This window comes from Protobothrops mucrosquamatus, unplaced genomic scaffold (genome assembly GCF_001527695.2).
Source record: "Protobothrops mucrosquamatus isolate PMUCROS unplaced genomic scaffold, P.Mucros_1.0 scaffold2345, whole genome shotgun sequence".
NCBI classification, from domain to species: domain Eukaryota; kingdom Metazoa; phylum Chordata; class Lepidosauria; order Squamata; family Viperidae; genus Protobothrops; species Protobothrops mucrosquamatus.
In genome coordinates, this window is record NW_015388425.1 from 34,997 (window position 1) to 57,209 (window position 22,213).

At 43.7% G+C, this 22,213-nt stretch overlaps 1 protein-coding gene across 1 annotated transcript; it reads left to right on the forward strand.

The window, feature by feature from the left end:
• The first annotated feature begins 7,710 nt into the window (after nt 1-7,710).
• ANKLE2 (ankyrin repeat and LEM domain containing 2) lies at nt 7,711-21,978 on the forward strand. The gene is made up of 12 exons (XM_029285845.1): nt 7,711-8,138; nt 10,661-10,855; nt 12,234-12,427; nt 13,271-13,459; nt 14,347-14,469; nt 14,695-14,761; nt 15,278-15,459; nt 15,662-15,768; nt 16,847-17,040; nt 18,363-19,053; nt 20,910-21,041; nt 21,700-21,978. Exons 1-12 carry the CDS (start codon nt 7,718-7,720, stop codon nt 21,929-21,931), a joined length of 2,727 nt encoding a protein of 908 aa, XP_029141678.1. The 5' UTR covers nt 7,711-7,717; the 3' UTR covers nt 21,932-21,978.
• The last annotated feature ends 235 nt before the right edge of the window (nt 21,979-22,213 follow it).

The window sequence follows — 22,213 nt, forward strand, 5'->3', positions numbered from 1 at the left end:
GCACAGGATTTTAACCTGGCCAAATTGCACTGTAGGATAATGCTAGGAAATAAAAGGAAGAGTGAATTGGAGGACACAAATGTAGGAGATATTGTGATCTTGGCTGAAAGTTATGGGTGCTTGGGGTGTAGAATCAGGCGAGGGAGTCCCGTACAAGACAGTTGTGAAATCTGCAATTATGGGTCTCATCCTGTCTTCATGCACATCACATTAAGGGAGCATATTAGATTGCCCCCCAAAATGCCATCAATCTAATGTCCTCCATCACCTAATCCTGGTTGAGACTATTTTATGAACCTGATTGAGGACTTTGAATCTTTAATGAGCTGTATCCTAACTGAAGATGGATCACAGCATTTAACTGTCATGGCGGGAGACATCACATGAAGAAAACAAGAAGGTAAATAATGCTTGGAGAACAAAGTGGATATAAAGGAAATTCAGTGAAGGAAAACTGGGTCCCAGGGCTAAACCGAAGTCTTTAACATTTAGACAATTTCATGGATTATTAAACTCTGTTAAACCTGATGAAGGGAATTTCGAAGCAGGACTAACAGATGGACCCAATCTATAAATTAAATTTCTGTTTCAAGTCTGACCAAAGAAAGTCCCCCAACTTTGAGTGGTATGGATTGATTGAATGCGGACGGATTATTTTTCCCAATATTTGTAGAAATGTCATTCTGATTTTCCTGTTAAAGCCAAGACATTTTTTTCTCTAGGTATTCTGCTTTTTCTTTTTCTTTTTCAAAACAGACTTTAAATGGACACTTTGATTGTTCAACTCTTTTTTTTTTCCAACCTGATTTTCAATATTTTTAATATTCTGAACAATGATTCTGAAAGTTCTGTGAAGCATTTGGGGTCGTCCCCCCCATCTAATACATGAAGGAAATGTTCTCTTTAAATGGAAAGCTTTTTAAATTTGAGGGGAAGGAGTCTCAGTTATGCTTAACTATTTGATAAGACTAACCCACAATCATCAAGACACCATCTTGAAGGCTTTAGGGGTCAATTTAGATAGGTGGTAACTTTTATTATAAAGTTGGTTTTATACAGTAAAATAGCAATGGTTTTTTTGCTGCTCATATCTGTGAAGCTTATGTATCCACTAATGTAAGCAAGAAATACTTTAGTATTTAAGCACCAAAGTTAATATTACATAATGAATAATATACATATATATGATCACTTCCCAAATTTGCTGTTCCACTTAACTGTTTGCGTTTCACAGTGTTTGATTTACCCATGAAGGTTTTTCTGAGCGGCCTATCAATAGTCACAGCTGAATGCAACGTACGTAGTATAAAAATCAGATTATTAAAATTTTTTTTGTATTCCTTCAACAATTTGGGAGAGGTGAAGGGACAAGAACCGGGAGAAAACGCCATTGTTGCATTTTTACTAAATGAAAAAATCCATTTCTCCCGTTTCCCTTTTCCAGACCGTTTTATTTATATTTCCCGCGACTTGTTATTTTGACTAGGAAAGAAGCGGGTCGTGTAAGTCTGGGAAACTCTGACTCAGCAAATTTCCTCTCCGAAAATACTGTCATATTTTTAAAAGTGCTGTCATTTAATTCATACTTCAAGAAACCAGGGTTGTGGAGGGCTCTCCAGCTGTACTTTCAGACGAGTCAAGATCTATAAATGAGTCAGGCTGGTCCCTTTGAGCTTGTTTTTTTTTAAAAAAAAAATTATTCAAAAATAAATAATAGAGCATTTATGGTTACTGCATTTTTTTTAAAAAAAAAGTCTGTTTATTCATCCTTGGAAGGTAACAGCTAGATGTGACGGTTTTCAGTGTTTTTCTGTATCTTAGCAAAGGATTGTTCTGAAGGCTTAAACCTGTCAGTGTTCACAGCCATTTTCTGCAGTGCAAACCATATGGTGAATGTTAGTTCACCTTACAGTGAATTATTTGGAGATTTTTGTACTCTGTGAACTTTTCCTTGTGCATCATCAATTTCATTCTCCAATCCAGCAGTGCTTGTCTCATTCTAACAGGGAAAAAAATTCTTCCTTGAAAGAAAAATACTTTTTTTTAGAGAGAACCAGCGTTTGGGAAAACTGGTTCTTCTCTATATCAAAATTGTAATTTTTTTGGGGGGGATAAGCAGCTGTACTAAGTAGCAAGGGAGCACTGATGCTAGGTATCATCTTTACAAACCAAATTACATCACTGACTTTTTGAGTGACAGATACATAATAAAAGTAGAAAGTTGCTTTAATTTAGAAAATGATTTCTGGTCCCATTTATAATGAGGATCTATTTTAAAGTAGTGCTTTTCTCCCCCTTGCTTGAAAATGCAGAATGCTTACTTACCCTCGGAGACGGGAAAAAATTTAGATTCTTAGTCCTAGGAATCCGTTCTCTAACAATAGCCGCGCAGAGTATTCTTTCTGCTTTCCACAAAGAGCATCTTACGCATATCATTTTCTCAGATTTTTCTTGTTCCCAGCAAAATGTTTGTCTGATTCTATTTAATGAGGGGGGAAAAATGTTGTTCTCATAACATGTTTGAATGAGTGTTCCAAAGGAAGAGTTAGATGTGTTTGATTAAAGATTAATAATTGTGCTTTAAAGAAACAGGGCATGTTAATTTAAGAAAAATCTAAGATACGCTAAACATTCTGGAAAGGTTTTGTGCAATAAACTATTTTCATTAAAAAAAATATATGAGTCCACGGTGTAACTTGAACTCTATAGGAGGAGAGCCATGTTAGTCTAACAGCAGTCTATGAAATCTGTGATCATTTGAGTCTGGTCCTTTGTACTTTGAGTGGGGATTCTGGGCTGGTTTGGTGAGTGATTCATTAATTTTTTGGGACTGTCCACTGTAACTCTCATGTGTCCAGCTCTCCTTTAAATGTACATCCCATCAACTGTACAGGTAGTGACTGTTCAGGGTTATAATGACACTGAAAAGTGACTTATCACCATTTTTCACACTTATGACCGTTGCAGCATCCCAGTGGTCACGTGATCAAAATTCAGATGCTTGGCAATTGACTCATATTTACAACTTGCCCCGTCCAGGGATCATGTGATCCCTTTTGTGGCCTTCTGACAAGCAAAATCAATGGAGGAAGCCAAATTCACTTTACAACCGTATTTCTAACTTCACAACTGGCCTGATTCACTGAACAGCAAGACAGGTCGTAAAAATGGGGCAAAGGTCACTTGACAGCTATCTCAGCAATATATATTTTGGGCTCAGTTGCCCAAATCGTAAGTCCAGGGCACGGGTCTTCAAACGTGGCCCTTTGATGACTTGTGGACTTCAACTCCCAGAATTCCTCAGCCGGGCATGCAGGCTGAGGAATTCTGGGAGTTGAAGTCCACAAGTCATCAAAGGGCCAAGTTTGAAGACCCCTGTTCCAGGGCTACCTGTAGGACAATTCTGATAGAAGGGGCCTCTTTAAATAACTATTTCCAATAATAGTGAAAATAATAGTGAAAATGCCTTTGGTTGTTTCTGTTTCTTTGACATAACAAAACAAGAAGTGGATTCTGCTAAAAAAAAAAACAGATCAGAGATAAAATTGGCCAGAAAGTTGAATTTTAATAAACTGAAAACTCAGTTTATTTGCAAACATATTTGCAAACCATATGCTAGCAAAGAGTCAAGCGCAACGTGGCTTTGCAGAACCCGAGAGAACTTCGTTGCACTCCCCACTTCCGGTTTCTATGCGACTCCGCTTATGCCACTCACCTCTAGCCTTTGCGTGGCAGCCTGGCCAACTTCAATCGGAAACCGGAAGTGTCTCCCTGCGGCTCCTTTCCCTGGCCCTCAAGCCGTTACTTTCTCAAGGCTCCTCAACAAGATTGAGCTACACTTCCCATGCTTCGCGGGGATGATGGGCTTTTGTTCCATTCATGCAGGGAAGGCAGAACTCAACCCTCGAATTTCGGACAAGGGCTTCCCGTCAGGCAGCGCGGCACACACCCGTCCCCCTGCGTGACGTGGCGGGCCGCGATTGGTCACCTCGGCGCCTCAGGCTTTTTCTTTTGTTTTTCCCCCCCCCCTTCAAACTCTCAAGGGCGCGCGCGAGGCCCCGCTTCGCCGTCGAGGCTGCGGGAACAACCGGGGAGAAGTCCGCGCCGGGTCCCTTAGCCCCCTCAGCGGAGGCGAAGCGAGGCCGACGACTTCGGCGCAGGCACGCGCGGACGTCGGTTGGAGCGACAGGGAAAGGGCGCCGCGCGCGCCTCTGCGCCTGCGCGGAACGCGCCGGGAAGCCGCTCACGAGGTACCGCCCGGGGTCCCCCCGCGAGGCCATTCCCGCGCGTGCGCAGTGGCGTGGTCGGTCGGTCGGCCGGGCAGGCGATGGAGCGCTGGGTGGCGGCCGGCTGGTCGGGCTGGGGCGGGTTGTGGCGGGCCGGCTGGGCCGGCTGGCCCGCCTGGGAGCTGCTGGCCGCTTGCGCCGTCATCGGCGCGCTGGGTTGGCTGCTGCGGCTGCTGGAGCGAGGCCCGCGCGGGGGGCGAGGCCTGAGGCCCAGCGCGACGCCTCGGGCTCCGTCTCCGCCGCCTCCCGAGGAGAGGCCTCCGCGCTGCCTCGACAGCTGCGACGGAGGTGAGAGGCCTTTCCCCGGTGGGGGAGTGGGGATCGGGGGGGGCGGGGTTGCTGTCTTTCTCCCACGACCACCTCCCTGCCAGGTAGGCCGCTTGGGGGGGGCGCCTTGGACTCCCTCGCGCTGGGGATGATGGGCGCTGTAGTCACCCCAGAGGGGGGTCTTGCGATCCAAAGGTGGGGGGGCGAGAGGTTTGCTAATATATATATATATATATAGAGAGAGAGAGAGAAAAAGAGAAAAGAAAGGCTGTAGGGATGGGAGACCACCAGGTAAGCCTGGAGGAGCAGGTGAGCCAAGCAGAAGGCCAGGCTGCTGTTCTCCTATGGCCTGAATGGGCTTTGGGGTGAGTTGTCCTGAACCTTTGGGAAGCCTCTGTTGCACGTTTAATAGAATAACAGAGCTGGAAGGGACCCGGGAGGTCCTCTAGTCCAACCCCCTGCTCAAGCAGCAGACCCTATACCTGTAGGTGTGCACACACACATTTCTGCTCTGTACCTCTATAGCTCATTTCTGCTATTTCACAGTTTTGCTGTAAACCATCTGAAGAAGAGCCGTCCCTGGCCACAATCCCACCTAAACAGTTTGGTTTAATGGTTAAGGCAAAAGGCTAGAAAGCCAGAGGTGGTGAGTTCTAGTTCTGCCTTATGTATGAAAGACCAACTGGGTGACTCTGGGCCAATCGCCCAGGAGACTGTGAATTCTAGTCTCGCCTTAGGCATAAAAATCAGCTAGGTGACTTTGGCCCAGTCCCTCTCAACCCAATTCACAGGATTGTTGTAGAGAAAATAGGAGAAAGAAAATGTGTTGGATATGTCTGCTGCCTTGGTTTTTTATAAAAATAATAAAAGCGGGATGCAAATGAGCAGATAAAATGCACAGTGAATCACACACTACCTAAAACATGCCTGTTAAAAATGTGGCATAAAATTACCCTTTCCTCTCCCTCCTGCTCCTCCTCCTCTCTTGTTGTTTGTATCCCGCAACATCCACGACCAGCTATCGATGCAAAAAAAAAAAAAAGATGGCAATTATGACATCTGATGCAACTACACAAATTGCATCATTTGCCAGTTGTCAGGATGCCTGTGCCATCACTTGGTCCCCCTCTGTGAATTCCCATGCTATATTTATTTTGGGTATGAAGCCTCTGGGGATGCACAGATTATCGTGATGTAGGCAGATGGGACTGCCCAAATGTCAAGTGATTCTAAGGAGCTTCGTATTTAAGGAATATTCAAATGGAAATGCAGAGTTTTTGAAGCAAAAAGAAAAGACACTTTCTCCATGGTAGTTCCAATTTAGATTCTTAGGCTCACTAAACACAGTTGTTTAGGTTTGGTAACATAGAAGCAGAATAAGAAAAAAATAATAATTTGTGCATAAAAATAGTTATTATTTCTGTCCTCTTGTATTTGTTTTGGTTTTACATCAAAGCCATGTCTTTTCCAGCTGGTTCTTTTTCCTGGGAAAGCCAAACATGCTTGGAAATAAAATCAAATCTGAGTTCCCTAAAGAAATTTGATTAATTAAAGCATTCCCAATAAATATTTATTCAGACTGCTTGAGTCACTAGTAAACGGTTGCTTTCTGGATAGTGATTTTACTGTTGCACCCAATGTGATCGATGACATGAAAGCAATATGTATTTATATATTTAGATTAAAAGTATAGTATTCATTTGTGATCAACAGTAATAACATTTGCAAAGATGTCTAAATATTCTAGGATAAGCCTTTCAGATTCTGTTGAATGCAAAGATATATATAATCCAGAGGAACTGTTTCAAGATGACTTGAGATTTCGGTTAGATTAATGTCTGAAGTATTTAGGCTCCCCAAGAAGGTACTAAATCAGGGGTCTTCAAACTTGGCCCTTTTATGACTTGTGGACTTCAACTCCCAGAATTCCGAGGAATTCTGAGAGTTGAAGTCCACAAGTCATAAAAGGGCCACGTTTGAAGACCCCTGTACTAAATACATGTTAAATTAGCATTTCTTTAGCAGCACCTGTATTCGATTTGAAACAATACAGAGGAAAAAAACCCTAAAAGAATTTTCTGGCAGGAGGGCCAATTTATTTTCCATTTTAAAAGAAACCAATCTGCTTTCAAAACCCATGATTTTGTGGAAAGTTGCTAGCCATTTTCTCTTGTAAAATAGGGGTAAATTTAATATATGCACTAAATTTAATACTCCACTGAAACGTTCTGTTTTTATTTATGTCTATTTCTAGTCGTCCGAGGCAGCTTCCCTTTTAGGGCTGAGATTTTGCTCTTACTTCGTTCTATTTTTAAATAAAGGAGCAGAAGTGGATTTAAGCATTCTGCCAGATGCTTAATGATTAAAATCTAGAATAATGCTTGCTGCTAACATTAGACCCTGTGCTAAAACAGAAATAGATTAAGATTAATGGTCTGATTTTTTTTAACGCTACAGTAACTTTGAAGATTGAACATGTTTAATTAGTTATTAAATGTGTTTCAATCCTGCTGTAACAGAGCTTATCATCAAACTGCTCTTATCTAGAGGTTTTTTTTCCTTTCTTTTAAGTCTGGTGTCCTGGGGAGGGGGGGTTGTCTAAGCCCATCAGCATGCTGGCTGGGGAATTCTGGGAGTTGGTGTCCTCGCATTTTAAAGTGGGCAAAGTTGAAAAACACAGACCCAACCAATGTGGAACATAACGGACCAATCCTTCTTTTGACTCGGCCCGTATTTTGAGCCTAAAATTTCTGTTTGTGAAGTGAGACATTTGTTAAGCGAATTTTACCCCATTCTACGACCTTTCTTGCCACAGTTGTTAATGAATCACTGCAGTTGTTAAGTGGGTAACATGGTTGCTAAGGGAATCTAGTTCCCCCCATAGACTTTGCTTGGCAAAAGTTGATCACTTGAACCCCGGGACTTTGAGTCCTAAATACGAGCCAGTTGCCAAGCCTCTGAATGTTGATCACGTGATTCTTGGGGTTGCGAGTGTGTGAAAATCAGTCATAAGTCACTTTTTCCCCCAGTGCTGCTGTAACTTCGATCACCAAACGAACTGTGGTAAGTCAAGAGCTTACCTGTATTTCTGATGGATTAAACAATCTGGTTTTATTTTTTGTTTTTTGGGGGGGGGGTTTATTTTGCCTACAGGGAGGATAACAATGGACGAAATCTTCTCCCGACTAAAACAACTGACCCCCGATGAGCTGAGAGAAGAAATTGTCAAAGCCGGCCTGAAGTGCGGGCCCATCACGCTGACCACCAGGTCCATTTTTGAGAAAAGATTGGCCCAGGCTTTATGGGAACAGCAGGGACCCTTGGAGCCCACGGCTCCTGTTTACAACGGCGTTCCGGAAACTGCTGCGGCTGACGGGAACCAGCCAGAACCTGGAAAAACGAACGGCCACCTTGCCTCCCCCGAGGAGGGCGATTTTGGCTACGGCATGGGTCTGAACCCGCCTGAGGAGGAAGCCCTGATGCGGGAAGCGAACGGCTCCCCTCTTCGCTCCCAGATTCCCTCCAAAGAGCCTTTGCTGTACTACGGGGTGTGCCCGGTATACGACGACATCTTGACTAGAAATGGTAAGAGTTTCTTTTATAAATAGAAATAGGTCCCTTCAGTGCCTCCTTCGTTGACAGTCTCCTTGCAGAGGTCATCCTCAACAACCGTTCATTTAGTGACCGTTTGAAGTTACAGCGCGACTGAAAAAGGGACATGACTGTCTTTCACACGTAAGACCGTTGCATGGTCCCAGTTAGAATTAGAATAGAATAGAGCTGGGAGGGACCTTGGAGGTCTTCTAGTCCAGCCCCCTGTTCAAGCAGGAGAACCTACACCATTTCAGACAGGTGATTGTCCAGTCTCTTCTTAAAAATCTCCAGTGATGGAGCACCCACGATTTCTGGAGGCAAAGCTGTTCCATTGGTTAATTGTCCTCACTGTCAGGAAGTTTCTCCTTAATTCCAGGTTGCTTCTCTCTTTGATCAGTTTCCAACCATTGTTTCTTGTCCTGCCCTCTGGTGCTTTGGAGAAGAATTTGACCCCCTCTTCTTTGTGGCAGCCCCTCAAATACCGTAATACTGCTATCATGTCTCCCCTATTTCTTCTTTTCTTTAGACTAGCCAAACCCAAGTCCCATAGCCGTTCTTCGTATGTTTTGGTCTCCAGGCCTTTGATCATCTTAGTTGCTCTTCTCTGAATTTTTTTCCAAACTCTCAACATCTTTTTTGTGATATGGTGACCAAAGTTGGCTGCAGTATTCCAGGTGTGGCCTTACTAGGGTTTTATCAAAATTCAGACACTTGGCAACTGACTCACATTTATGACGCTTGCAGTGTCCCGGGGACATGTGATTCCCATTTGCATCCTTCCCAGCCGGCGTTCAGCAAGCATAGTCAATAGGGGAAACCATTCACTTTAACAACTGCAGCGATTCGCTTTAAAAAAAAAAAAGTCATAAAATGAGGCAAAACTCAAACAACTACCTCGCTTCATAATGGAAATTTGGGGCTCAGTTGTGGGTGTTAAGTCGAGGATTGCTCCACTGAAAACACATCTTTTTCCCCCTAATACTCTCGACAGCTTCTCCCTGAAACTGTCCAGGCTGCTTGGTGCTGGTAGATCTTGCAGTCCCAGCAATATCTGAATTTCTGCAGCATGACTGTGAGAGCAGACAGCTCGCTGCTTTAGAGTCTTGAGACTCCCTTGAACCAGACAAATGCCAACGAGGCTTAATAGATGGCTTTCTCGTGGCCAGCAAATGAAAAATTCAGCAGGAGGGCATCGATCAGATTGATTTCCCACGCTTAATGTGCACGTAGCGCCAAGCGGTCGGATTACTTGAGAAGAAATGGCCGTCAAAGGAGACCATTTTAGTGTGATAGCAATAAATACTCGGCATAAAAATAGTGGTGCTGCATTTTCAAGGATCGATGCTTGGGCTGCGGTACCCAAAGCTTAACGCTTCTTGTGCTAGGAAATAAAAGTGGATTTTGATGTTGAATTTGTTAGTGGCCCATGTTTTTTTCCCCCTCTGCAAAATTTGGGGTATAAAAATACTGGTGTGTGTGTGTGTGTGTGCATGTGTTTATTTACTAAAGAGATCAGCTGGATATATTAATGATGATTTAGTATAACTTTAAGAGGAAGGAAATGACCCTGCATGAATCTTGAGCTTGCAAGCTTCCTCCATTCCTACTTTTCCTTGTTTTTGGAATTACAAAGATTTGTTTCTCTTGTTAGCTGAGTTGTTTGTTACATCCAGAACTGGCATTCTCCAGTTTGCTGGATTCAGGGACAGCCCATAGGCCAGATCCATCTTGCCCATTTTTTCCCAGGGACTGGTGCCTTTTTTAAAGACAGATTTTATCTCGTTCCAACTCTTGGCTCTTACCCATCTGACATACCCTTGTGGATGTATGGACTTCAGGCCAAATTCCCAATTCTGAATTAAATATTGATTTGTTCCAACAAGATAAGGTCAAGCTGTTAATTATAACCTGTTTTGAACTATAAAATCTTGAGCAGAAAAGTAAGAAATTGGCCCCAGAAGATGCAACAGATTCTTTCAGATCCCTTACAATAGTGTCAGAGGAAACATGAAAACATATACTGTAAATCTGATGGGCAATCGCTTTTTTTAATGCCGTCTTTGACTTGGACCCACGATTTTAAACAAATTAAAGGTGGTTTAGTTTCTCAAGAAACTAAATTGACTTGCTGATGAAAAAACAACCCAGCCTTGCATCATAGTCTTAGTGAGATGATTTTAACTCTGTTTAGCTTTTGTGTTCCAATATAGATGGTGTGTCCTTCAGCTTTAATTTAATTACCTCTTTGCAGTTTTGATTAGAGTTGACTGGTTTTGTGGAAGGCCCTGGAAAAAAATTGCAAATTTATGTGGTATTGTAGTTATTCTCCCAAAGTAAAATTCACCAAAGCAGATTGAATTGATCTGAGTGTTTTCTGCTGTAATCACCATTGCATAAAGTAGCTAAAACGGGACTTGCGATAAAAAGTAGAGGGACAGATTTCTTGACTTGGCATTGCCTTCTCTTTTCATCAGAAATGAATTTATTTCACTGCTGGTTTTTTTCCCCCCCAGAAAGGGTACATGTCTATGAGGACAAAAAGGAAGCCTTGCAAGCTGTCAAAATGATTAAGGGGTCACGTTTTAAAGCTTTCTCAAACAGAGAAGATGCAGAGAAATTTGCCAAAGGCATATGTGATTATTTCCCATCTCCAAACAAGTCTACCATCTCTCTGTCTCCTGTCAAAGTCTGTTCGGTCTTCAGTAGAGGTAAGTGGGAAGCTTAAGTGGGCTCCATAATGGCTTTTAAATGGCTTTAAACTGGTTTAAACACCGACTTTTTATGATACAGAATGATAATAATATAGAATAGAATAGAATAGAAAGAATAGAATAGAACAGAACAATAATAGAATAGAATAAGAATAATTAAAAGATTAGAATAGAACAATAATAGAATAATTAATAGAATAGAATGAATAGAATAAGGAATAAAATAGAATAAGGAATAGAATAGAATAATAGAATAATTAAAAGAATAGAACAGAATAGAATAGAATAATAGAATAATTAAAAGAATAGAACAGAATAGAATAATAATAGAATAGAATAGTAATAGAGTAATTAAAAGAATAGAACAGAACAGAATAGAACAATAATAAAATAATTAAATAGAATAGAATCTTTATTCCCCCCCCCCCCAATGCCTCACTCTGCTAAACAGTAATTCCCACAACACTGTCAAACTATCTAGTAAGGCTGTATTACTATTATTATTCTCAACTTTCCTATTACCTATCTCCTTATCTACTTTTGACTATAACTTTGTTGCTTGTATCTTACAATTTATATTGTTTTTAGTATCCTAGTATGATTTATGTTGATTGCTTATTTTAGTTATCCTATGACTATCACTAAGTGTTGTATCTTACGATTTGTGATGAATGTATTTTTTACGATGGCTAGGGTCAGGATTTATTGCTCATATGTACACTGAGAGCTTATGCACCGGAGACAAATTCCTAGTGTGTCCAGTCAAGCCAATAAGGAATTCTATTTATTGTCACTTTAAATGTGCACTAATCAGCATACATTAAAATGAAATTTCGTTGCATTCAGCTTTCAAACAAAACCAGAACCATTATGCACATACCCACATACACACACATATATATGACAGAGAAACATTGCAGTCTTTAAAAATGGGCTGTGCTTTAAAAATGAACGTGCAACGTTATAGAGAAGAGCATCCTCTGAATCTCAAGAGGAGCTAATAGAGCTGAAGTTGGCAATTAGAACTGCTTAGTAGGCTGTAGCTGTTGCTTAGCTCAGCCAGTGAGTAAGAATGCTGAATGTTACCTTTTAGGTGTGAAGGTTCGCTCTCCTACACCCAAGCTAGAAATATTCACCGCTATTGCAAAGTTACACTTTAATCGTATTACGGGGGCTTATGGCCTGCCTTAGAGTTTTAAAATTCACACTGTGAAGTTCTGTAGCTTGTGACGAATTAACCAAATGCTACTGGATGCCATTTCGGATCTTTTGCGTGCATAAATAAAGTATGCGTTTTGCGAATGCCCATGTGCATTATTTTTTTTTTGAGCCTGTATTGCATCAGGAGTGCGCGACGCTATTTATATCTTAACAGATGGTTTGTGCTCTCCTGAACTGGAAACGGTCAGTAAAGAAAGAGCCAACAGTTACAAAAGCCCTCGTACCCAGGATCTGACTGCAAAGCTTCGGAAAGCCGTGGAGAAAGGAGATGAAAGTGCTTTCTTAGAACTCATCTGGAGTAATCCCCGCTATCTCATCGGCTCCGGAGACAATCCAACGATTGTCCAGGTAAAAAGTGAAAAAAAGTGCCTTGGCCATAATCAGTTGCAGGATAAACGGATCCTTTTTTCCTCCTTTCCCCTCCAGGCGTGATTATGAAGCTGGTTTTGGGCCAGTCTTGGCATCCGAGCAATTTATTGATTTATCTATATCCCACCTTTATTATCTTTACAAATAACTCAAGGTGGTGAACATACTCCTTCCTTCTATTCGCCCCTATCCCCCCAATAACAACCCTGTGAGGGGCTCGGCTAATAGAAAGGGACTGGTCCAAAATCACCCAGCCAGTTTTCATGGTCAAAGTGGGACAATAACTCCCAGTCTCCTGGTAATTGGTCCAAGTCACCCAGTTGGATTTCATGGCGAAAGCAGGACTAGAATTCACCATCTCCCGGCAATTGGCCCAAAGTCACCCAGCTGGTTTTTGTGACTTAAGATAGGATTAGAACTCACCATCTCCTGGTGATTGGCCCAAAGTCATCTATCTGGCTTTCATGCCTAAGGCAGGACTAGAATTCACAGTCTCCTGGTGATTGGCCCAAAGTCACCTAGTCGGCTTTCATGCCTAAGACAGGACTAGAATTCATGGTTTCCTGGTGCCTAAAGTCACCCAGCCAGGTTTCATGTCTAAGGTGGGACTAGAACTCACTGTCTCCTGGTTTCTAGACCAACACCTTAGCCGCTATACCCAACTGACTCCAAATACACCATTTTGAAGTGACATCTGGTTTCTCTATAAGCTCATTTTAAGGCTGATAGCAGAAGTCTGGAGAGCCACCCCAGGAAAATGGAAGTTCTGTTATGCCGGGGTGGAGGAATCACAAATAGCGAAGAGGTCTGTTCTTTTTCTAGGAGGGGTGTCGCTACAACGTCATGCATGTGGCAGCTAAAGAGAATCAACCGGGCATTTGCCGGCTGCTGTTGGACACTCTGGAAAACCCAGAATTTATGCGGCTGATGTATCCTGACGACGACACCGTTATGTTGGAGAAGCGTATAAGTTACATAGCGGATCTTTATCTGAATACGCCAGATAAAGTGGTGAGCCTCGCTCAGTTTTCCTGTTGGGATATTCCTAGTAAACCCTGTTCCTTTCCAATCTCGGAAACGCATCTCCCCTTAGAACTGAGATCCAGTCAGTTTACTGATTTATAAATACATAATGCCACCGATCTTGCTGTCCAAAGCGACTCACGTTTAGTGGGACCGGCTGCCACACTAACAAATAGAGAATTCCAGTTAGAACTATTTGCTTTTATCCGACGAAATCCGTGAAAGATGGCAGTGGTAAATTCCCTGTATGAATTTGCGTGGAAAAGTGCTACTGTTTTCAGTTAGACTCTGCCCAGTAGTGTTCTCCTAGTCTGTGCAACATAACACCAAACATGTCACTAGAAGACAAAATCAGAAAACTGCATCTCACTTACTTTGGCCATGTCACCTCGGGGAATTCACTGGAGAAAGCAATTGTGTTGGAAAGAGTCAGAGGTAAAAAGACACTAAGCCGCCAAAGAACATGGTGGCTGGACACCATCAAAGCTGACACCAGCCAGAGCATAGAACAGTTCAAAGAAGTAGTGCAACATTGGAAGATGTGGAGAGACCCGGCCCACAGAATCGCCAAGAGTCGGACTCAACTGAATGGATAACATCGCCCTCAGTCTAAGCACAGGCCTGGAAATACAGACCTGGGATCAAAAGTTTTTCACCTGAAATGTCCCATTCCCTCATTACTTGGCATCCTGCATTCTCTCTCCCGCGTTCCTACTCAAGAATCCATTGCTATCGTGCCTAAAGCAGGATTTTAGAACAGAATAGAAAGAATTTGGGGGAGCTAAGGTAGAAAGCAGGTCCACCTAATCTGCACAGAAACAGTGGAAGCCAAGCTTGTCTAATACGGATTATTCGTACGTTTTATCTTTTTGTAGGGATTTGATACACCGCTGCACTTTGCTTGCAAGTTTGGGAATCCAGATGTGGTCGGCGTCCTTGCTTCCCATCCAGGCATTGTAAAGGATCCGAAAAATAAATACAATCAAACCCCAGCAGATGTAAGTTGAATTCAAAGCATGTCGTCATTGTCTTGATTTCACATTAAAAAAACACTTTATAACGGTGTTTCTCAGGCGTGGCAACTTTTAAGATATGTGGACTTCAATTCCCAGAATGCCTCAGCCAGCATAGCTTATAGCTTAGTGCCCCCCCCCCTTTGAAGTACAAAATACCGAGGCGATTTTAGCTTAACTAACACATCTTAACATCTTCTTGTCTGACAGGTGATCTGTGAAAGGAGCAAAAATAAAGCGGCGGATCTGAAAACAAAAATTAGGGAACATTTGGAAGGTTTGTATTTAATGTTGGCAGTAAATGGGGCTTTGTTATACCACTTCTGTTTGGGGGCAATTCCACAAGCAAATGGCATGTATCACTTTGGATAGAAGACAAAACCAAAAGAGTATTGTAATCGTAACCTTTACGATTCTGCTGAAGACCGTTGAGAGCCTGAAACCTTTCCAAGGACACCACAGCAGGTGCGGAGAGGAGGCAGACGGTTCCCATAACAAAGTGAAATTGTTTACCTGGAGTACGTGAGCGGTTGGGGGTTTGGTTGAAGAGATTATTGTTTAATTCTATGATCTCAGAGTTAGTTTTGCTTCGACATTACCATGCCGTGTATTTAATGAACATTTCCAGAAATGGAATGAACCTTAAGAGTTTTATTTAGATTCTCAAGATGGATGCTGTAGAATTTTTTTTCTGACTGATATCAAACCAGCCTTATTCAATCAAATAAGTGTTTCAAAAATCTTCCTGGGACTATGAAAGCGTTGATATCCCTTTCCATCCTTTCTGATCCAGGTCAGTGTTACGTGCCCCTCTTCAGAGCGGAAGATAACGCCACGGCACCTGTGATTGGAGCCCCCTGGTCCCCGGATCAAACCGAGAGCAGCCCGCTCCCGTCTTTGCCCAGATTCTTCGGCAGCCCCAAAGATCCTCTGCTGACAGTGAGGGCTTACGCCGGGCCACTGAGTCCTTCCAAGGTAAGGAGAGCAAAGAGGCTCTTTGCTGAAGCCCCTTCAGCCATTTTGAGGCTGTGAGATTGAGCGGCACGGCGGCCGAGCGGTGAAGCCGCTCGCCTCCCACTCAGAAGGTGGAGAATTCAATCCCAGGCAGCGGCAGATGTTTCTCAGGGCGCAAAGAAAAAAATATTGCTCTGAACTCTCTCCCATCCCTTCCCAACAGGCAGACGATTTCCGCAGGCTTTGGAAGACCCCACCTAGAGAGAGGGCGGAATATTTTTACCACCTCCGAAAGTCTGATTTGGAAAGAGGGGTCGAACGAGTTGGAAGGTATTTCAGACTCGGTGCCCGAAGCCACGTGGCAAAAGGCAGGAAAGGGTTTCGTTTCCAACCGTTAAAACTCTTTTAACAAGCATGACCATGCAATTATTATTACGCACGCGCAGTGCATCTATAGCAGGGGTCTCCCAACTTGGCTTGCCTGGCTGAGGAATTCTGGGAGTTGAAGTCCACAAGTCATCAAAGGGACAAATTGGAAGACCCCCTGATATATAGGGTGGATAGACCACTTATTTACATAGGTTAAACGTTGGAGATGGTTGCCATTTTTTAAAATGTTTTTTAAAATATTCTCTTTTGGAAGCAGTCTATTTTTTAAAAAATAATTATTATCATTCAGTGTCACATCCTTTCTGCATGAAGAGTATTTTGTATGCAGGAGATCTTTTATCAAAGTTATAGAGGAAAAGAAACATTTTTGGGGGTTAAAACAGCGCTACCTGCAATTACTGAAATAAGTTCCTTTGAGGGAGGGGAGTTGAAGGCCACCTATTTTAAAATTGTCAAGGTTAAGAAACACTAACTGAAATGTTGTTGTTCCTTCCTTGCCCAAGTACCCCTATTTAATTTTAGTTATCCTATCCTACTTAATGGTTGCCCTGGCTGGGAAGAAGAGACAACGGTGTCCGTCTGTTGTGTGGGTGTTTTGTGTGGGTGGGTGCATGCAAATATGTCAGCCTATACTTTCATAGCATCAAGGGAGAAGGTGCTGGGAATGTGAATTGGCTCATTGGGAAACTGGAACTGGCACAGGACTTTATTCCCAAGTTTTTACTTACCTGCATTACATTATTCTTTCATGGTGACTTTTCTGAAATTCTGCATCATCCTGTTTGTGGGTAAATACGGTTGTTGTTGTTTTCTTCCTTGATGTTCTATCGGAGCATAAAACAAGCTGGCATTTTAGCGTGTGAATGCGACAAACAAGAAAGCTGGGTTTGAGATGGCTTTTATATCAAAGTGCGGTCCTGAGGCTGATTGTTTTTTTAAAAAAATGTCTTACAGTGTATTTGTTGTCAACTGAATTTCATACCGTCACAAATGATTCGTTCTATCTTATTTGTTGCAGGGAGTTAGCTCATGAGCTGGGGTTCCCGTGGGTTGAATACTGGGAATTTCTGGGCTGTTTTCTTGATCTGTCTTCCCAGGAGGGGTTAGGACGGCTAGAAGACCACCTGAGTCAACAACAGGAAATGAGCAATAATGCTCAGCTAGAGAAAGGGAAAAACGAGGCCCACAACAGATTCACACCACAGTCTTATGGTAAGATTGAGGGCTGAAGAGGGACCTGGGTTGGGAGGCTTAATGGACGACCTAATCCCCAAAGCAATTTTAGCCAAACCTGCTAATGCTTTGAAAAGTCCAGTTGAGCGATTAACTAACACAGGGGTGTCAAACTGCCGGCCCGCGGGCCGGACGCGTCATCCCAAAACCGCGCCCACCCCATTGCCGGCAATGGAGAAAAAGCTCCGATACGTCGCGCGACGTCATGTGACGTCGCAAGTTTGACATGCCTAAACTAACATATTGCTTATGATAATATAGACATTATCATTCATTGTTTTTTAAATACATGGACCCAGACAACATGCTGTTTGCTAAATATAAGAATGTTATTTTAAAAAAATTCTACCCCTAACGCCATTTATAAATTAATTAATTAATATATATATGTGATTGAATACAAAAACGGGTGGGCAAGTGTGGCCCCTTTACGACCTGTGGACTTCGATTCCCAGAATTCAGTGCTGACTCAGGAATTCTGGGAGTTGAAGTTCACAAGTCGTAAAAGGGTCTATAGTTGCCCACCCCTGGTTAAAAGGCATTGGTGGTGTCTGCGTTACCTACTGAATTTTTATTCGATAAATCCCCGTCGTTTCATGAATCCAGAATTGCAAAACATAAATTCTTACGTTGCAATCGGACCTAGACTGTTTAAGATTAAATTTGGGGAATAGGACAGCTGGCATCTCTTGCTTTCTAGAACTTTCTCAACCTTGACGTCTTGAAGATGTGGGGACTTCACTTCCAGAAAGCCTGCATGATTGGCTGAGGAATTCTGGGAGTTGAAGTCCACACTTCCAAGTTGCCAGGATTGAGGAACGCTACTCTAGACATACTCTCTTTAAAATGAAGAGAACGGCGCCTGTCCTGTAGTCACAACCCACTGCAGGGAATGGATGGGAGAGATTTAAATTAAAATGTCAAATAGATTCAGAGGAAACTTCAGCTCAGGAATTCTGGGAGTTGAAGTCCACAAGTCATAAAAGGGCCAAGTTTGAAGACCCCTGGATCTATAGGGTGGATAAACCACTTATTACATAGGTTAAACGTTGGAGATGGTTGCCATTTTTAAACATGTTTTTTAAAAATATTCTCTTTTGGAAGCAGTCTATTTTTTTAAAATAGTTATTGTCCTTCAGTGTCACATCATACCTTTTCCTTCAGCTCTCTTTAAAGACAAGCACTAAGAAACAAGCCCTGTTGACGAGATCAGTGGGCTATAGTCAACCCAAAAGCCTAGAGTTCGGTCTGATGTCCACCCCGTTTTATTTTGTTTTTTGTTGTTGTTGTTGTTGTTTCAGGTAAAAGTAAAAACTGCAATTCTGTCTCTGTTGGAGCGTTTCTCGACGATGACGACATGAGTTTGGAAGAGGTAAAAAACAGGCAGAACGCGGCCAGAAACTACAGCCCCGTTATAGCACCCAACGAACCGACCATCGCTAGCTTTGAAAGCTCCAAGTGCGACATTCTCTCCATCGAGCACACGGGGACGATCCTGCCGAGGACAAAAGCCTCCCTCCGGGCGGCCGAAAAAGGAGACCCCCTGGGTAAAAACGGCTATTGCAGTCCGGCCGCTAGCGAGGATAGGACAGGAACCCACAGGAGGCACCCGAGCCAGGAAGGAAGCCTTCAGTCCCCCGTTGCCAATTTAATGGAGAAATTTGATCAGCTCTCTTGCCAGGATGAGGCCGTGGCGAGGGAATGCTCGGCGGGCAAGGCCAGCCAGAGGGCGGCCAAAACGTGGAAATGCCAGGAGCAGCTGGCTAAAATGGGTTCCCCCTTGTCGAAGACAGGGGCAGCTGCCAGGAAGAACAAAAGCAGAAAGGAAGACGGGGACCCCCAAGAGGCAGAGAGACCCTCGGCCGAAGCCGAGGTCAGATCTGGGGAGAGGAAGCCGCCGTTTGCTTTGGAATCGCCGCCCGAGATGTCCGTTCCTGGTTTACTGAAAACACCTCCCTCAAACGGGAAAAGCAAGCAGATGTTCCTTTTAGGGTATGGAAGGGGGTTCGGGGTCCAGAAATGTGTTTTTAGGACATTTTCTACAGCCAACTGCTAACTTGTAATGTTCTTTAGATACGGATAGTCCTCTAGTTACAATGGCACTGTGAAAAAAAATACTGGTCCTTACACAACAACCGTCACAGCAGCCCCATGATCACATGATCGAAATGCAGGGCATGTATTTATGCCAGTTTCCAGCATCCTGGGATCCTGGGATCATCATTTGTGGCCTTGCCAGCTGGCTTCTCACAAGCAACCTAGAATTAAGGAGAAACTTCCTGAGAGTGAGGACAATTAACCAGTGGGAAGGGCTTGCCTCCAGAAATCGTGGGCGCTCCATCACTGGAGATTTTTAAGAAGAGGCTAGACCAGAGGTAGGCAACCTTGGCTCTTTTTTGACTCGTGGACTTCAACTCTCAGAATTCCTGAGCCAGCATGGCTCAGCTTGGAAACCTCTCCCTTTCCCCTCAGCGTGGCTGGCTGAGGAATTCTGGGAGTTGAAGTCCACGAGTCATAAAAGAGCCAAGGTGGCCTACCCCTCGGCTAGACAGTCACTTGTCTGAGATGTGGTATAGGTTCTCTTGCTTGAGCAGGGGGCTGGACTAGAAGACCTCCAAGGTCCCTTCCAGCTTTATTCTATTCTAAACCAAAGAGGTTGGGGGGAAAACCAGATTCACTTAATGATGGTATGCTTGGTTTAACAACTGCAAAGTTTTGCTTGACGAAAAAGGTCATAAAATCAGGTGCGACTTAGTAACTGACTTGTTTAGCAACAGGCATTCTGGTCCCAGTTGTGGCTGTAAGTTGAGGACTACCTGGGCTGACACGACATGTACCTTTACTGCCGGTGAGAATAATAATGTAGTGATGGGACATCTGTTCCAGTAATACGGAAAAGGTGGGCTTGACCCATTCATGGTTCACTGTGGGCTCGAAACATCTGCGGTGTTTGCATGCATTATGATTCTTACATTTGGTTAGCTTCTTTAGGGGTTAGGGTATTATGGGAGCCCACTGACTTGGGTTAGTTTATGCTGTGCAAATCCTGAAACTGGGTTCGTTTAGTCCTCAAGCATCTTTGTGCAATTCCTTCAGTATTGTGGCCAAGTCAATACATGTGTGCAAAATTAAAAGCAAGAGATATAGCAATAGCACTTAAGCACTTAATAGCACTTAAGAAAGCTTCACATGGCTTTACAGCCTTCTCTAAGGGGTTTATAGAGTCAGCCTGTTGCCCCCAACAATCTGGGTCCTCATTTTACCAACCTTGGAAGGATGGAAAGGCTGAGACAACCTTGAGGTCAGGATAGACTCCTGGCCGTGGGCAGTGTGTTATCCTGAAATGCTGCATTCTAGCCACTGTGGAGGGAGGGAGGGGAAGGAAGGAAGAATAGCAATAGCCCTTAGACTTATAGACTGCTTCTCAGTGCTTTACAGCCCTCTCTAAGCGGTTTACAGAGTCAGCACATTGCCCACAACAATCTGAGTCCTCATTTTACTGACCTCGGAAGGATGGAAGGCTGAGTCAACCTTGAGCCGGTCAGGATCGAACTTCTGGCAATGTTTGTGTTCTCCTGCAGTACTGCCTTCTAGCCACTGCGCCACCATGGCTCTTCCGTTGGATTTTGTTCCAGGTGAAAGAGCTTGTACAGATCTGAGCCTGTTGGTGTTATTTATTCGCCCCAGGGTCATTAGAGATTAAAGTTGCTCAGCAAAAGCCCACATGGTGTTTTTTTTTGTTTTTTTTTTAAAAACACGCTGAAATATTTCTCGGAGATTAAGAGAATAAGCCTCTGCCTTTGGTGGCACTCAGCTGCCTAATCCAGCTCTTGTCTTCCTCTGCTTAGCGATCAACCGTCGAAATGGGACAATGACGTGTTAACGGCATTACTCGGAGTCGAGGTCGATCCCCAGAGGTACCCGGCTATTTACAAGTGGAGCGAATCCGTGCAGGCCTATCCCGTATCTGAACGGCGAAGGTACATCCCGTGAAGCCTGAATCAGTTCTCTGGGCAGGTGGAGGAGCACGTTATCTCCTTGGGTTGGCGTCACCTCCATTCTAAGGTGCAGGGGGAGAAAGCTACACCACCCAAGTGTTGTATGTGGTCCTTTCCCCCGCTCTTCCCCAGTAGTTAAAACTACTCAGGTGACTAATTTTATCTCCTTGAGAACCTGATTTGTGCAGTTGTGTAGCTAGAATTAACCACTCGTTGGGTCTTTGCCAACACTCATCTCTTCCTCTCTGAAAAACACATTTTGGAAAGGAGACAATCTCCAGATTCCATTTTAGGGGCAAAGGAAGAAGGGGTGTTAGTTGGGGCCAGTGTTTCTCAACCTTGGCCACTTCAAGATGGATGGAGTTCAACTACCCAGGGCTGGGGCATTCTGGGGAGTTGAAATCCATCCATCTTGGAAGTGGCCGAGGTTGAGAAACACTCTTTTAGGCAAAGACACCCGTGCTTGCATCTCTCTTTTTTTTATCTGTGGTCAAGGAACTCTTGATTTCTTCTTCCTATTGAGACCTGTACTTAAAGTTACAAATGATCTACGCTTTTCTGGCCATCTTTTTCTCTAACACTTCCCGTTACTCTGCCATTTATCCAGTTCTAATGAGATAACGCTGCCTTTTTCCGACAGGTGGTCCAGCCCTTCCCTGAAAGGACTCGCCAAGGCCCAAGCCACCCCCAGCCCTGCCAGGAATCTTCCATACTTCAGCCCAGGAAAGAACAGCCCCGGGAAGTATAACGCGGCTGCAGCGGCGGCCGGCTTCTCTCCGGATTTAGGGAGCCCGGGACGGTATACGCCAGCGTACGTAAACTACATCCTTCTGTCCAAGAGGCAACATTTCTCAGGACTGCCCAATCATTAGGGTGGGGTCAGCCACCCCGGCCGTGAAAACGTTGGAAGCGAAGGAAATTTGGGATGGTGGAAACCTTTTGACGGGATGGCTTTTGTGACCACTTTTTTTTTAATTATTTATTCTTGGAAGAGGGGGCTGCTGGAAAGGGGGGGGGGGAAAGCATTCCATTTACCTTACAAGTCAGAGTCTTGTAAGGTTAGGAAGTTAAACCTGAAAAAAGGCCTCTGAGTTGGGAAGCCTCAATCTCCAGGTCTAGGAATCCATGGATAGAAGTGGTGTTTTTTGGACCAG